The sequence below is a fragment of the Abramis brama genome (assembly GCF_963993115.1).
Source record: "Abramis brama genome assembly, chromosome: 22".
NCBI lineage: Eukaryota > Metazoa > Chordata > Actinopteri > Cypriniformes > Leuciscidae > Abramis > Abramis brama.
The window spans coordinates 29,209,631-29,227,456 of NC_139984.1; the positions used below are offsets into that span (position 1 = coordinate 29,209,631).

The 17,826-nt window shown below is 36.7% G+C and overlaps 1 protein-coding gene across 2 annotated transcripts in view; it reads right to left on the bottom strand.

The window, feature by feature from the left end:
* Positions 1–408: 408 nt before the first annotated feature.
* The window catches only part of pdyn (prodynorphin), a 39,011-nt gene continuing 21,593 nt past the window's right edge, over positions 409–17,826 (bottom strand). Inside the window, exons 1-3 of one of the 2 annotated variants that reach the window (XM_084098290.1) lie at positions 2,762–2,874; positions 2,417–2,554; positions 409–1,321 (exon numbers count right to left, since the gene is read on the bottom strand). In XM_084098290.1, coding sequence (XP_083954416.1) covers positions 689–1,321; positions 2,417–2,542 — 759 coding nt within the window. In that variant the 5' untranslated portion in view covers positions 2,543–2,554; positions 2,762–2,874 and the 3' untranslated portion in view covers positions 409–688. Of the gene's footprint in view, positions 1,322–2,416; positions 2,555–2,761; positions 2,875–17,826 lie in introns of those variants that run through there. The other variant, XM_084098291.1, reaches the window with a different exon arrangement.

Consider the following 17,826-nt stretch of genomic DNA (forward strand, 5'->3'; position numbering starts at 1 on the left):
GATAGTTCACCCAAAAAATGAAAATGTTCTCATTACTTACCCTAAGATGTTCCAACCCTGTATGAGTTTCTTTCTTTTGTTGAACACAAAAGAAGATATTTTGTAGAATGTTGGTAAATAAACAGTTGATGGCACCCATTGACTTCCATAGTAGGAAAGAAAATACTATGGAAGTCAATGGGGTCCATCAACTGTCTGGTTATCAACATTCTCCAAAATATCTTCTTTTGTGTTCAACAGAAGAAAGAAACTCATAAGTTTTAAACAACATGAGGGTGAGTAAATGACATATTTTACATAAGGGTTTAACCTTAGTAAATCGTATAGTAACATAGCAATGCAATTTCATGTTTAATTTATTAGAAATTGTAATGTGCTCGAAAAAAAAATTAAAGTGGAGGGGGAAAAAGTCACACAAAACATTACCCGAACAATGTTAGCAGGTAACCTAATGGCCTTGCCCTTTATTGGTCATCTTAAACAAGCATTATTTGCAGTAGCTATGTATTGATTGCTTACATGGGGTAAAGTTCACTGGAAACAACAAGTGGTCGGTCACTGAAACGTCCTGAGGGCATGATTGACAAGTTGATAGTGGATGACTGATAGCGTCCAGAGGTCAGCAGCAATTTGGGGGGCAATGCGTAGGCAAAATGAGTTCTGATTGAGTTATATATGATACAACAGCCTATAAAGCATAGTCCTCGTGCGATGAGGGCTCTTCGTCAGAGCGCACGGAGATTTTAAAATGGCGCCGTAAAAAACCGCCATATCGCTTTTGGTTGTCCCATCTCAACTTCGGGCGAATTCTTCGCATAAAACCACCGTATCGCTTCTGTAACACCTGCCGGCTGGTGTCGTCCACCAAGTCGCTTCTTTTAGGACCGAATTTGCGAAGAAACCCACCGTAACGTTTGACTTCATTCAAAGGAACTTCGTTGTTGTAAAGTCCCGTTTCGTTTTCCGCCGTAATATCGTCGCCCTCGTCCTCTTCCGTGAACGACGGGACGTCTCGCTCGCTCAGTTTCGAGAGGGATTCTCCGTATTTCTTCGCGAACAATCCTTTAAGAATGGCGTTCTCCTTCCAGGGTGAGGCGAAAAATTTATTTTTATTCTTATCGATCCTCTTGATGAATCCCCCGTATCGTTTGACCAGGTTGTATGGCTTGTCTTGGAGATCCTCTGCGTTTAGCGCGCTTCGTTCGCCGTCGTCGTCTGGGTCGAGGTCCGCTAATTCATCTGAAAGCTCCTGTAACGCTTTCTCACATCTGTCTAGTGTACCAGAAGATGGGACTGCTCCTTCACATTCTAAAGTACAAGTCTGCAAAAAGAAAAGTGGGACAAACTTGACTCTGTGCACTCTTGAAAATAAAAGTTCCGTTATAGAACCTAAAGGGTTTTACAATCTGATGCCTAAAGTTCCAAAAAGAACGTTTTATTTCTTTTCTTTTTAAAAAACAAACATCACATAACTCAGAAACCAATAGGCTACACGGTCTGTAGAACCATATATTTAATGTGTTTTTTAATCTCAAAAAGAATCTTACAGAAAAAGAACCATATCAGATTAGAAACAATTTGGGTTTGATTCAGAAACTTTTCAAGTATGAAGAACATTTTATTTATTTACCACGTTTTTTTGCGGATTGATTACAATTTGTATAACCACAGTTTTAGTACAAATACAATCGTTAAACTATGGTTAGTGTAGCAAACCCATTTTTTATTTGTGGTACCACGGTTTAACTACAATGACCATGTTTTTTTGGTTTATTTTAGTATAAACCATGGTTCATTTTCGTAAGGGATTTAGGCTATATCTTTTTTTTCACCGAAACTATATGCATACATTGTTTTAATTGCGCAAACTATCCTTTATGTACTTGCAAAATCTATCATTTTTTCCTCAGTATATGAAGAAGGTTTTCCCAAGATCGTTTATTATCAAAACGAGCGCGCGTATTGTCGCGCTCTCCATGGTGCTGAATGCGCGCGCCCCAGTGAGAGTTTAACTGCAAAAAAATGACAAAAGAGATCCATTTTCAATTTTGAAATGTTTCCATTACAGATGGACATTTCTATTTGTTAATTTACAAATTCTTATTATTTATTTGATTTTGTTTAAAACTCATTGCATCTAATTTTTCATTCGTTTTACCATTATACTGCCATTTTTGCTTCATTTGCTACTCGACCATAATTTATTTAATGCTACATACTATCTGCACTTCTGATTAGATGCTAACTTTCTTTTTCTGTACAGTACAAGTAGGCTACAGAGCCAATAACGACAGTTTAATCCATTTCAATCGGTTTTGCTCCTGCTCGTGCATCACATTTATCACAAAATTAAGCGCATGCAAACTATATCTGGTCATAAGTGGTTCAAAATGAGGAGAACTGAGGGTGATCTTACCAAGCGGTTCACTGCAGTGTCCAGGTCGGAGATCTGTTGCGCGCATCTCAGGCATTGCGCTGAACAATCTGCCTGACTCAAGGTTGGCAAGCTCAGCATCAACACCAAAACATACCACTCCATCATTCACTGGGATTCCTGTGGTGCGAGAGAAGAAAACATAAAACAAGTGACACTATCTTCCTCACAGGATCCACTTTATCTTCTCTTCAGGGAGGTTTTTGAAGAATTCACTGATGTTTGAGGTTATTTAGCCTATGCTGTCTTTTTCTTACCAGTTTCATATCCAAAACCTTTTGTATACAATTATAGGCACGTGTGCCAACACTAAATCTACTCCGTTACCTTGAATGCCTACAGAGCTTCTTGTTGTCCAAGCGTCAAGGCGATCACTTGGTGAAGCTGGTTGAAACTTCTTTGTTCTGTCCTTCAATAGTCACTCTTTATCCATCCACGGCTCTTATTTGGACTCAACCCAGCCTCCATACTTTTATTCACGCAGCCCACACACCCCTCCGAATGAACGTTTATCTGGCCAATGGGAACAACGGGCCAGTTGATTGACAGGTCCCACCCACACGGTGATGAGGTCACATCAACAATAGCTTGGCTAATAAAAATATTAGGCTCTGATAATGAAATTACTATGAAGTGCAAAACTGTTATTTAACATAATATGGATATTCCTAATGGTTTTTAATTATTCACTTCACAGTATTTTAAAATACATAGTCTTTCATATAATTATAAACACACCCACTTTGAGGAGAAGGAAGCTTGTTGAGTTGTATTAGCTCAAGGCTGCAGGCTTGTGTTCTCTTCTCAAAGACTGCAGCTCCTCATTTGAATGTCCTTGCAAGTCCTTTGCTAAACATGTGTAGGCTAGTGCCAGAAATCACACTTTTTGGCTATAAAATATCCGCAGGAGATCAAGGCCCAGATATCAGTCGTTGTCCTTTATTAACCTGACATCATTCCTAATGGATGCTGTAAACCACTCTCAGTTTCTGGAACTTCAAGATTCATTTAGTGTGTATTTGTGCGATTCAAGGAAAGACGTAGGCTACAGCTGCAGTAAATCTTGTATATGACTCATTTCTAATGAATTGCATCGCAATAGTATCAAACCTTCTTAAACGTTTTTGTAATACGCTTGTGATATGCAAGTCTATAATATCTTGATAAATAATGGCATGCATTAATGTTTTTGCTATCGTCCCATGACTGCTGTTGCGAGCTTATGTAGCTCCGCCTCTTTTCAGCGCCGCGCTCGTTGTGTTCTGTCTTCCGGTTTGTATTTTCACAGCATGATGGTAAGATCTTAGGGATTTATGAATGAAGCGCTCCTTTTAAATTCTTCCCAGTCTATTGACCTTTGTTATGATCCGCTTCAAACATTACAACACTCATAGTAACGTTCGTTAACTCTACAATAAGTAAATCCACTTCACTAGCTAATTACTCTGCAACAAAACGTAAGTTCAAACACAAAATTTTACAGATGGCTGCGTGATTGTTTCTCTAACTCATAAGGTCTATATGGTCTATTGAAAAACAGGTGAAAAAACACGCTCTGACTAATTAGTTGATGTTTCCCGAAAGAAACATCAAGTTTCTACAAGTGCTAGCAAGCAATTATGACCTTCAGGGGGATCTGGACACAATTCCCGCACAACCAACATTGCCGCTTGCCAATGCTAATTATCTTACAGACTTTTCAAACAAATTACTAAAACGATTATTTTTGTAATATCAATATCAGCCTACTGTTGGTTACCTCGTCCTGCTTATGAGCGAGCGTCTGTGTGGTAAATTATTGTAAGATAACGTTTGTGGTTGTGTTTGCGAACAAATAAATGATAGTAAAAGTACAATTCTTGTGTTAAAGTTTTAGGCAGGTTTTGGTTTTTGCATTAAAAAATAAAATAAAAGACCGATCTCTATTAAAAAATGAGTCATCGAAGTCATTCTAAGAATGTGGGTCAGTGGGAGATTTTATCAGAGAGGGTTTTCTTTATTGGGAGATACTAGGGTGCCATTGGAGAAAGCGTAATGGCTAACTTGGATCACATGTGCCACGTGATAACCAATCACATTACACCTTTGATGTCACTGAATATCGTTTAGAGATGTGCGATAGTCAATTACTGGCTGTGTCCAAAATCACCACCTATACCCTCATTCACTATTCCCTACATTAGTCTATTAATAATTAACTAAAGAGTGAATGAAAACGAGTGAACGAATTCGGATGCTGGAAGGGCTGCCGCTTTATGTTTGCTGTTTAATAATCATTTGACACTTAGCAAACTGGCAGCTCCAGTAGTAATGAAAAGATTTATCTTGAACATTGTCATGGAAGTTATAGCATATAATGAACCTTAATGAAACAAGTTAATAATCAATTAAAAATCAATGTATGATATTACGCTATCATACATTTAAGACGCGGGCGCCATCTTCAGCTCAGACGCGGGAATTCATTTGGCGCGACTGTCGCAGTGCATTATGGGTATTCTCTAGCTGTTGAGCGCACATCGGTTGTACACTTGTTTTTGTGGTGCATTATGGGATTGAATGAGTGCACTCGATAACGCACTCGATGGTTTCAGACACCACTACAAATGGCTGTCCCCTCAAATTGTGCCCGTGATTGTGCGGATACCATAGAAATGAATGAAATGTATGTTTAAGAGCAAACGTGCTGAAGATTAGCCGACGCGCTGTCGTTTCATTAAACCATAAGCCGTTTTCCCACAAAGGCAGTTTATTCAGCGTAGTGAAGCCTCTCCTCCATTGACACCCTATAGCAGCTTTAGCATCTGTGGCTTTGATTTTACTTTAACCTTTCATTTCATAAAAAGAGTAAACTCTAGCAAAAAAAAGTTGACACACCTAAGGCTAAAAACAAAAACTAAATGTATGTAATGTATGTAATCTCTTAATTAATCTTGCGTTCAAACGCTCAGTTGCCAGCTCAGATCTTTAGACCTCTGTATAACTAGAGCTATGTGATGTGATGTGTCGTACAGTGAGATACACTGTTGTCAGTGATGCTCAATAAGTAAATGGCAGTTTCTAAGCAACCTCACCTAACAGTATAATGTGTGTTAGTCTCCTGAGCTCGTTTGGACATGTTGATCTTCCTGCTTGTTGCCAAAGAACCAAAGGGGGAAAAAATAATTTAGGTTGTCACGGAGGACGCACAGATTGATCTTCTTTCCTCCCAGGAGTATGAGCCAAAAAAAATGAAAATCCATATGTCTTCACAAACACTACACACGAGATTTTAATAATAATAATAAATAAAAAACAGTGACTTGTGGAACTGAAGGTGTAACATGAAGAAAGCACTCAAGAAAATATGCAGTTTACAAAGACAGTGTGACAACATGCCCCTATGGTTGTCACACTGGAAACCTGCTGTTTCTTTTTTTATATATTGCACTTATTTTAACAAGTAATACCTCAGACTGAAAGCTGGAACATTCTTCCACACAATCCTGGAGGAAGCGGTCCGGACAGAAGTGTGTCGTGCACCAGCTCTGTTGTAAGTCCTGAATAAATCATTAATCTAATGCTGGGGCCTGTTCAAACACAATACTCAATTATCTATGTGGGCCCATCAGCGAACACAGTTTTTATATACTCTACTGTTCTACTGTCAGTGTTTATCCTTCCCAGTAACCTGGATACAAAAGCATGTAAATCCTGAGTCATTACAAACGGAAACATCCTCTTTCACAGCTAAAACTGACTTATGAAAATGCTTTTAAACGTTGTGTACTTGAGATTTGAACAGTGGTCACGAATTAGCCTCAATGTGAAATACATTTTAAAAACAGTATGTTAATGGGCCTGTTTCAAATCCAGAGTCCGCCGATGTTCAGGAAGCTATGTTCTTAAAAACGTTTAGCTAATGTTGCCATTAAGTTATGAATATGTTATTTCTGAATGTTGCCTGAACATTCAGAATGTCCAGTTCTTTTAAAAGCTTTTTCCTGGTTGTGCAAAAGTTAAGGGTTTTGTTTCATCATATGGAATAGCATGTTCTGTAAACATTCTGAAACCAGTTAAAACATTTAATTAAAAAAAACATTAGACAAATTAGAAAACATTAGAAAAAAACAATGTATAAATAATGTTTTTGTGCTAACTTTGTGAAAGCATTATTAAAGACCAGATAACATTTAACGAACATCCTATTAACGTTACTGGAAGAACGATTGTTCATAACTTTGAGAGAACCTTGCCATAACGTTTTAAGGACATTCTCTGTTAGACAGCAGACAACAGAGCAGCTCACAAGATTTTGGAAGACAATTTATAATTGCATTTATAATTTGGCAAATGCATCTTGTCATTGAAAGTGATTAAATTACAGTTCAATTACAATTTTAAAACGGTACTTTTGCATATAAGCTACTTAAGCAAGGTAGAGCTAAGTACATTAAAGCTACTTGAGAGGGCAATGTATTTTTAAAAAATATATATTTATTAGATCAGATCACAAGAAAATGAAGATCTCCATTAGAGTGCACAAACTGCCTCAAAAGGCTTCAAATGAATTAATGAATCTATGATTCATATTAGTAAATCGGTTTGTTTGGGTGCTTCATTGACGTACATGATTCATTTGAATTTATTTGAATCCCATTCAACTCGATCTGATTCAAATGAATCTGATTCACTGACTCATTTGAAGTCAGTTCTTTAAAGTTAAGTACAAGAATTCGATCATTTGAAACATTATACTTAAGCTATTTACAGTAAATACACTATTTTAATGTGTCCATGTTACAGTGTAATTATACATTGAAGTACTGAGTAATATGGATTAACTATTATGTACTTAGGGCTTGGTCTAGGGTTAGTTGCATGTAATGTGTAACAAGGACACTGTACAATAAAGTTTACCTAATATGTTTCTAAATGTAGGCCTATAACTATTAGATGATTTATTTGTCACAAAAACACTTAAGGTAAAAGCATTGATAAACATGAATTTTCACTGAATACAACTAATAAAACATGATTCCTACATGTGGTTATTGTGATTGCATGCAAACTCCTCACCCGATCAGGCAGTGAGTCTGTAATGAGTTTTGAAAAGCAACAAGTGGATGACGTAAAGACGGTGAGGGAGAAACCTTTATCTCATTTAAATTGAATTGCAGCTGCGTGTGGTGTGAACGTAACCATAGCAGCAGAGACAATTGTGTTGTTGCCATAAATAATTACTGTGGGAGTTGCAACTTTTAACTTCTCATTACATCCCATAACCCCCGAATCGACAGGCCTGGAGAAGCGGTAACAGGTGAAATGAGAAGACGCACTTCACAGCTTGGTCAATGGAAAGATGGCGTGGTGTGACGTACTGCATTAGGTACATTCAGTGTTTTTCACGAGCTCAGAGATGTGATGACAATGTTTGCAATGATTCATTTTGATAAAAATACATCTCAGAGAAGGACTTGAAACATAACAGCTGCTACAAACAACAGTTGTGCTCTGCTTTTGAATGTGCAGATAAATGGAGCTATTTTAGTCCTATTTCATACTTCATGTCTTAATGTTCTTAATATGCTTTATTTTTGGCACCAAATACACCAGAAATGTGAAGTGCTTACACCATATATGGCTGTGACTCAATACACTGTAAGAAATATTAAGACCAGTGTACTAGTGTTTTTAGTTTTTAATAAAAAATAAACAAACTCCCCCCTTTAAGAACTAATTTATACATAATTACATGCAACTAACCCCAAAACCAAGCCCTAAGTACATGTAGTTAGTTAATATTACTCAGTACTTAAAAGTATACACTGTAACACGGACATATTAAAATAGAGTGTTTAATCATTATTTACTGTAAATAGCTTAAAGGGATGGTTCGGAGTAAAATCAACCTAGGCTCCTTTGCACCATGACCTCGAGCCAAACACCCCCCAGAAGCCTTTTTCCCTTGGTCGAACATTATTAAAGTTAGAGCTTATTTAGCGATATCAGCCGGATGGCTTAGTGCAGCCGCTAATGGATCCTATGATGTATCTCGTAAATTACCGCACTAATAATGCCCAGAATGGTACCAAACTTCTACAGTAGTACAAATAGGTTCTGTACTCATAAAACGAGGCATTGGAAAGTTTATAAGTACATCGGGAGTTTATTTAAATAACACTTGCCTGACGGCTCATGCTACTGCTAACCCGCACGTCGAGGTCACTTCAGGGGTTTGGGAAAAGCACGTAAAAGTCCTAGCAGAAAGTGATGCATAAGGATGTGGTGTAACAACGCCCAGTTCCAGGAATGCATTAGCGGCTGCACTAAGCCATACGGCTGATATCTATAAATAAGCTCTAACTTTAATAATGTTCGACCAAGGGAGAAAAGGCTTCTGGGGGGGTGTTTGGCTCGAGGTCATGGTGCAAAGGACCCTAGGTTGATTTTACTCTGAACCATCCCTTTAAGTATAACGTTTCAAATGATCTAATTCTTGTACTGAACTTTAAAGAACTGACTTCAAATGAGTCAGTGAATCAGATTAATTTGAAACATATACAGATGTCTCTTGCAGTGACATCTCTTCTCTTCTGTGATGACGTGTTTACTGGCGCGAGGGCGGGGCAACCTGTCACTCACATGAGATCCACCAATAGTAAACCACAACCATCCAATCAATTCCCTATGGACAAAATCAAGCCCCGCCCTACTTTTGATCTTGTTCGGGAAGCCGTTTCACTCGGATGTACGTCACAACAGAAAAGACTATCGCAACTTCCGTTTCCTTCCTCAATCGCGCCAACAACAATAGAGATGCTGCAAACAAGGGGCTGATATTTGCAGAATAAAACATGCAGACATTATCACAGCTGATTCCAATAGGCTACATTAATAGAAAGCTTTGGGTGTGTAATGAGGTAAAAGAAGCAAAAGGAACACTTTAGCTCCTGATAAACGTGCTGACAGCTTTGTCCTTTAGTCCTTAAACGATATCTTTCAGTGAGCGTGTCCATGCAGTTGTATGACGTGTTTCTGTGAGCGAGAGTCTGAATAGCTCTTATTTTCACACTTGGAATTAGTATGAAATGACCTTGGTCTCCAAAGATACGGCAGAAAAAAAATTAAGCGTGCTGGTGAGTGGTGACTAAGACGGATTGACTTCCGAGTCATCTAATCAGAAGTTTAAACAGATTCAAAGCCTCTGCTTCTGACTGATCTGCTTGCTATTACTGTATCATTCAGCGCAGAAGAAATATGAAAAACTGGCTTCTTATTCAATAGTCTAGGCTACTTAATTAAGAAACTCAGTTGTTGAACATTTTATCACAATTTCTGTAAAATATATGCATGCATTGAAACATCGATAAACAGCAGACTTTAAAAAAATTCGCTATATATAAAAAAAGGTCAAATGGGGATGAATCATCCGTGAATCATCTTTTTGTGCATTATGTGAGCCTTAAGCACAGTTTTTGACATTGTTGTTCAAGCCGTCCTTGATAAAGGATGCATTAATTAATCCCAGGTGCTCAATCTTTGTGATTTGGCTAAATCCTTCTTAATGTCATGCAGTGTTCGAATTGTGTCAAAGCTCTTATAATATACATATTCATTTATTTATTTCATATAATACTATAATTTCATTTACTTAACGTTTTTGCAGCTGAGCATTAACTTTTCTCCACCCAAAATCTATGTAATAATCCGTGTTTTTCCTGGCTCAAAATGAAGTGTAGGTGCTAAAATCCCGATCATGTATTTAAATAAGATAATTAAATGTGTATTTTTTGTAGACCATCATAGCCTACTGTTTTTCCCACAGTATTTTTGTGGGTTGACCTCGGTACCTCTAGGGCGGTCCGGGGGCATGCCCCCCCGGAAGAAAATTTTGTACATTTTAAAGATAAATTCATTAATCTGGTGCACTTTGAGTCCCCCGAATCTGCTGTTAAAAATAAATAATCCACCCGCCAACCTCCCCGAATATGGGGCACCGTTTGTAAAGCGGCTCACGCTGAAAATAACAGCAACATTTTGTCACATTTAGCTTCAAACAATGTTTAAAAAACTGGTATGAATTTTTGACAGTCACTTTTTACCATATTTACAACAATATTTGTCAACTTAGAGATATTTTAAATAGTTAAATCTAAATATTAAATGTTACACCTAAATGTTAAATCTAAATGCTAGATCTAAATCTAAATGTTAAATCTAAATCTAAATATTAAATCTAAATGTTAAATCTAAATCTAAATGTTAAATCTAAATCTAAATGTTAAATCTAAATTTTAAATCTAAATCTAAATGTTAAATCTAAATATTAAATCTAAATCTAAATGTTAAATCTAAATCTAAATGTTGAATATAAATGTTTAGGGTGAAACTAAATATTTAACTAATATGCAAATTCAAAATGCCGGTAACCGGAAGTGCCAAAATAAAAGCTTGAGGAGGTCAGTGTGTGTTTATAGCATGGTTTATAGTGTCAAATAACGAATAAAAACCATCTCATCCGAGGAAATGGACTCTTGGACATGGATTATCGTGATAATAACTACCTAAAATAATAAACACGTTTGGAGAAACTGTATTTGAAGAGTAGGCTAGTGTCACTTTTATGAAAAGTGCGGGACTTATGGCCTGTAGCCATAATAGCCAGCCATGAGGGGGCTCACTTTGACTGAATGTCATGTCATCACTCTGTCATGTTCGCTTGCTTATTATTTTATTAGTTATTATCACGATAATCCATGTCCAATAGTCCATTTCCTCGGATGAGATGGTTTTTATTTGTTATTTGACACTATAAACCATGCTATAAACACACACTCTCACTGACATTCTCAAGCTTTTATTTTGGCACTTCCGGTTACCGGCATTTTTAATTTGCATATTAGTTAAATATTTAGTTTCACCCGAAACGTTTAGATTCAACATTTAGATTTAGATTTAGATTTAGATTTAACATTTAGATTTAGATTTAACATTTAGATTTAACATTTAGATTTAGATTTAACATTTAGATTTAACATTTAGATTTAACATTTAGATTTAACATTTAGATTTAGATTTAATATTTAGATTTAACATTTAGATTTAGATTTAATATTTAGATTTAACATTTAGATTTAACATTTAGGTGTAACATTTAATAGATTTAACTATTTAAAATATCTCTAAGTTGACAAATATTGTTGTAAATGTGCTAAAAAGTGACTGTCAAAAATTCATACCAGTTTTTTAAACATTGTTTGAAGCTAAATGTGACAAAATGTTGCTATTATTTTCAGTGTGAGCCGCTTTACAAACGGCGCCCCATACCCGAACCTATGATATTCTCTGATTTAGATATCTGCATCTGATCATCACATTTCAATTATTCAAATTCTCAGTGTTAAGCATGATAATATGATAAAATATCACACTGAAGTAGGCTGATTTAAAATTAAGATTGATTTAAAATAAAAGTTCTTCTTTTGTCAAAATGACATTTCCAGCCTAAACAGAGGCTTTACTCCCTTCAAACTTAAATTGTCAATGTTTCATTACATCACTGTTGGAAAACACTCTTATCAGAATAATGTTTTTAGCTTTATAAAGGGCATTTCTTTCCCTAATTTTTACTCTCTATACTCTTCCCCTACTCTCAGGGAACTGAGGTTACGTTAGTAACCGAGTACGTTATTTCTTATTTTATTTTTTTGATATTGAAAATTGTTTTAATCAGGGCATTTGTCCGGTTGGGTACAATTCTCTTTCACTTGTCCCTTAAAAAACACACGCACGTGTCCCGGACAAGCGTTAATGTCGAAATTCTATTCAGATCAGTAAATTACCAAACAATCATAAAAGAAAGAAATATTATCTTAACGTCATCGTGAGGTGAAAATGAGGATCCACTCTGCCAGACTCTCGTGAAAGTGCTTAGCACGAAATTTATTTCTCGTAGCCTATACCATTTATTCGCCAAAAATAGTTTTTGCGTGCATATAGGCCTACGCACTTTATGGCGTGGAATACGCACGTACTCCACACCCCTAATCCTACCCAAGGGGTTTTAAAAAACAAACAAACTATTTTTGGCGTATAAATGGCACGATAAATAAAATGTATCTGTTTATAAATTCAACAGTCTGTAAATTCCTTCAGAAAACAGCGTGTGGCGCACTTGAGCGTCTTTTCAGACGCAAATCTAATTTGAATTACTTTCTAATGGGAGCGGCAGCGCAATACTTTGATTAAATATATATATATATATATTACATAATAAATTATGTTTCTATTATTTTAGTTTTAATGAAAAACCAGGGGATCCCCCGAGGTAATTTTTTTGGGCCTTATGGGGGGTCCCTTGATGCTTATGGGGGTCCCGGACCCCCCCAGCCCCCCCTCAATTCGAACACTTATTGTCATGCAAATAATAGTTCCGTTTTGTAGCCCATGTCTTCTCTCCTTTGGGCGTTCATTTACGTTTTAAAGATAACAAAGGCACATGATTTATTTATTGTTTTTAATAATGATGTGCACGGATAAATAATTTATAATAAATACTCAAATATTCCATAAAAAACAAGAGTTGTCAATGTTGGTTTCATAGCGACTTTACATCGAAACAGCAGCTCTTTCCTTTCTGTTTGTTTGTTTGATTGCTGATAAATAATTCAGATCAGAGTCCACTGCTTCTCTTCCTGCAGTTCTGATCTGAGATCAGTTTCTGAGATGCTCATTGGCATGCTACACCCAGTGGTTGTGATCTCAGAACAGGGTTAATAACGGGTAGAGCACCGTGTGTCTCGTGAGCAGCGTGAAGCTCTTGTACGCGCGCGGAGGCTGAAAGCTTTCCGGCGTTTCCGGATGCTGGACAAAAGCCTTCCGCTCAGACACAGCAGGACTGAGTGAGTGTGTGTGCGTGCGCGCGTGTGTGTGCTCGCGCCGCGGTTCAAGGAGAACAGGACAGGGGACAATGATAGCACACATCTGTTGGATTATATTTCTGAGAATTGGAAATTAAATTACCCAGGTGTAAATCCAGTCCCGTATAAGGCTTTGAAACACGAACGCACTATAGAACCATTTGTGGAATGGAAAGGTTCCATGAATGTTAAAGGTTCTTCATGGAACCATTGATACCAATAAATAACCTTTATTTAGAGTGTATGATTGTGTCCTTATCATATTGCTTTTAATCTGATGATTAATGGTGAGACAAACGCATAAATGCAAAGAAAAGTTGTGAATTACTGTAGTATTTAGAGGAATAGTTGCTGCTCTACTTTTTTTGTGTGTGTGTGTGAAACATTATTGGTTTGTCTTCCTATAGTAGGCTTTTACAAATCTGGATCAATTTTGACCTGCAAAAATAAGCCTATAGCCTATGTTTATAATGCCATTGTTGTTCATATCACAAACTTTTGATAAATGATCATTTACATGTTATAAATGTTTTATTTTAGATTTGACCGCCTCTTCAAAAGGCATTGCACTCAAAGATTGACAGTCGAAAAGCGTTTCTGATTGGCTAATAAAGTGTGGATTGCTTTTCGGATTCATTTTTGTTGTTTACAGATAGGACTGTTCAATTTAATACACTTAAAAAAACGGACATTCCCAGAATTCCCTTGTGATAGTTCACATTTGAAAGTATTTCGTTTAAATAGGCTAATTATGTTTCTTAATAGATTTTGTTATCAGTTATGCATATTTGAGTTTATGTAACATCTTTTTAAATGAATGTTTAGTGCATTATTTGCATGTGTGTTTCCATGATGGTGTTTTCTGTTTGCGTGAATGACTTGTTCTGTATACTATAATTCAGCTTATGGAAAGGCTAGATGAACTTCCTAATGATTCTTCATGTGGCTTCCTCTTTTACCACCTGCATTATTATGGTGGTTGTCAGTAAATGTTGGTACAAAATACATTTTAGTAGCAGTGAGTTGTTGGATTTACCGATTTAAATAGCAGTTTTCATGTTTGTAAATTACAGTTTTATACTGTAAAAAGTAAAAGGTTGTTTTGTAAATACGTTTACTGCATTTATTTATTATTATTATTTTTTTTTACAGAATAGCAACCACAGCTGCCAGGATTGTTTTGTAAAAACAGCGGGATTTTAAACTGTATCCTATCAGGCATTATGGACACTTTATTAAAAGATCCTGCGTGAACACGCATCTAAGTAGGCCTATTAAACATCAGAGCTGGAAAAAAAAACAAGTCTTGTAGAGTCTTAAAAAACAGTTGTGCAACCTTGAACACATAGCCTACTCTAATTGTTTTTCTTTTTCAACTAGAAAGAGAAGCTCTGGACACAGACACTCTTGTGGTGTGAAAAAAATAAAGATTTGACGTCAGCGCTTTTCTATAGATTTGTCTTTCCACACGGGCTGCACATCATCGCGTCGAAGCTGTTGTTGATCTCAGTTCAGACAGAAGGGGGCGCCAGAAACCAGTCACTGTCACTCACAGGCCGACAGGTGTTCTGCCTCCCAAAACTATAGTCAGGACACATGTACAGTATGGTTATATGTACTCATGTATGTAAATTATGTTTTATTCCTATTGAAATGCAATCAAAAAACAAAACAAAAACTATACAGTCAGGACTCAGGACCGCCCACACAGCCGGATAATCATATCAAATATGTAAATTGGAATTTAATCTGGAATTGTAAACAAAAACTTGGAACAAAAACAAAAATCTGTAGGCCTACATTAATAAAAGCAATTACAAAACTAACAGGCTGTAACTATTAATACAATTCCAGATTAAATTCCAAGTTAATTGACATATTTGATATGATTATCCGGCTGTGTGGGCGGTCCTGACTATAGTTTATTTTATTTTATTTTTATTGCATTTTAATAAGAATAAAACATAATTTACATACAGGAGTAACATCCCTGACTAATTTGTATTTTTGTATTTAATGACACTTTCCACTTCTTCTTTCTCTTCATTCACTTCTAGTGCTGTTCAGAACAAAGAGACTAAAGAAAATAAAGTGGTGCAAATAGACACTCCTAATTTAAAAAACAAATTCTAATAGCTTTTTAAATAAAAATGGTTACTCTAAAATATAAATAAATACATGTCGTGCAAAATTACAAATGCACATTGATTTATCTCTTTCTCTTTTCATCCACTTCTGCTGTTCAGAACAAGGTCTTCAAAGTAGTACAAAATAAAAGAGTGCAAATACTCTCATAATACAAAACAATTACTAAATGAGCATACTGTATAAGAACCCATTAATTAGGTAACTGATGGGATTTGGGTTTATTAGTGGTAGCAGGTTACAGGTTACTTAGGGGCCGTTTACACGACACCATTTTCAACTAAAAACGGAAACCTTTTTATGCACTTTGGCCGTTCATTTACACAACAACGGCGTTTTGCGGCCCTGAAAATGCAAACCTTTGAAAATGGGTTTCAAAGTGCAACATTTTTGAAAACGATAGCATTATCGTCTCTGTGTAAACTACAAAAACACGAATTTGTGAAAACGGTGCCGTCATGCGTATGTGTATTATGTGTTCAGTCTATAGTGTGTCTTTACAAAGACACATCGCCACCTACTGGCCTGGCAGCAGAATACAGCGATTTTAGTCGTTTTTGCGGATCCATGTGAACGGGAATCAATTTGACAACGTTACATGAAAAATACAAAAGAAAAACATATCCGTTTTTAGTAAATCGTTGACATAAATGTAATAATTCCTTACATTTATAATTCCTTACATTTATATAGCGCTTTTCTCTGCACTCAAAGCGCTTTACATAGAAGGGGGAATCTCCTCAACCACCACCAATGTGCAGCATCCACCTGGATGATGCGACGACAGCCATATTGCGCCAGTACGCCCACCACACACCAGCTTACTGGTGGAGAGGTGATGAAGCCAATCAGTATATGGGGATGATTAGGAGGCCATGATGGACAGAGGCCAAGGGGCAAATTTGGCCAGGATGCCGGGGTTACACCCCTACTCTTTTTCGAAGGACATCCTGGGATTTTTAATGACCACAGAGAGTCAGGACCTCGGTTTAACGTCTCATCCGAAGGACGGGATGTACTCTTGGTGTCTTAAATGTACTCTTGGTGTCTTAAAAAACCTTCAGAATGTGAGTCTCTTGTGAAAAAGAAATGAGTGATTGGTTGTGAAAGCATGATTTGAGCAGGCGGTTATATTATATTAATGATCTTAATGTATTTCAGAGTGTGTATGGATACTGAGAGAGTGATTTGGTGTTTAAAAAAGGAGAAAGATTTTGGGAGATTTTTCCTCTTCTCTCTTTTGAATCCAGTGGGCTAGAGCTTGAAGAAGAAGAGCTGCCTCTTTATTAGTGTTCATTTGAAGGTCTCTGCTCTTTGCTCTCCTTGAGCCTCATCTCAAGGGTTTTCCATCTGTACTTAGTCCTTCAACACTTTCATACACTTCCTTACAAGAGGCTCTGCTCAAACAGCTCCAGCTGAGGGGGATGTAAATCTTTAATCTTTAATCTGTAAATGTATATCTCCCTCATTTTGTTCACTACTAGTTTGTAACGGTTATGTTCGGTTTGTGGACTCTTATGTTGTATCCAGTGTATAGTTCCTGTTCTTATTGTCCATGTTGCTGTTTGTGTCTATGGCTACTCATTGATTAATTGATTATGTTCACCTGTGTCTTGTTTGGTTCCTCACTTAGCCATGTTTTTAAGCCCTCAGGGTACTTTTACACGACAGCGATGTACTAAAAACGGAAATGTTTTTCTTTTGCATTAATCGCATACAGGCAACAACGTTGTCAATCCCTGTTCACACGGATCTGCGAAAATGACTTAAAGCACTGTAATCTGCTGCCAGGCCAGTAGATGGCGATGTCACTGTGTAAACAAGGCGTCATATACTGACGCTTTTGACATTTTGTCTACATCAAACGCACATGGCACCCTTTTGCGTCAATATGAGACGCAGTTAGATATGGGCCAGAAGGCGCCTCCTAGCGGTCTAACCCTAACCCTACCCCAGACCTAAACCTATACCCATAACCGAACAAAGCTCTGTGCGTGTCATATTGTAGCTAAAGGGTGCCATGTGCGTTCGATGTAGATGAAGATGCGTTGGTAAAGAAACACTATAGACTCTAAACGTAATACACATAACGTCACTGTTTTCACAAATTCGCATTTTTGTGGTTTACACAGCGATAAGAACATTGTTTAAAAAAATTTGCACTTTGAAACCCATTTTTCAAAAATTTGCCCCAATGCCATTGTCGTGTAAACCAGTGGTGTAAAATATTTGAGTAAATATAATTAGTTGGAGTAAAAAAATATAAATCAAGTTTTAATGCTGTTTATATGTCTATGTAGTGTTTTAAATACAAAGACAAACCATGTGTAAATTCATAAGTCAACA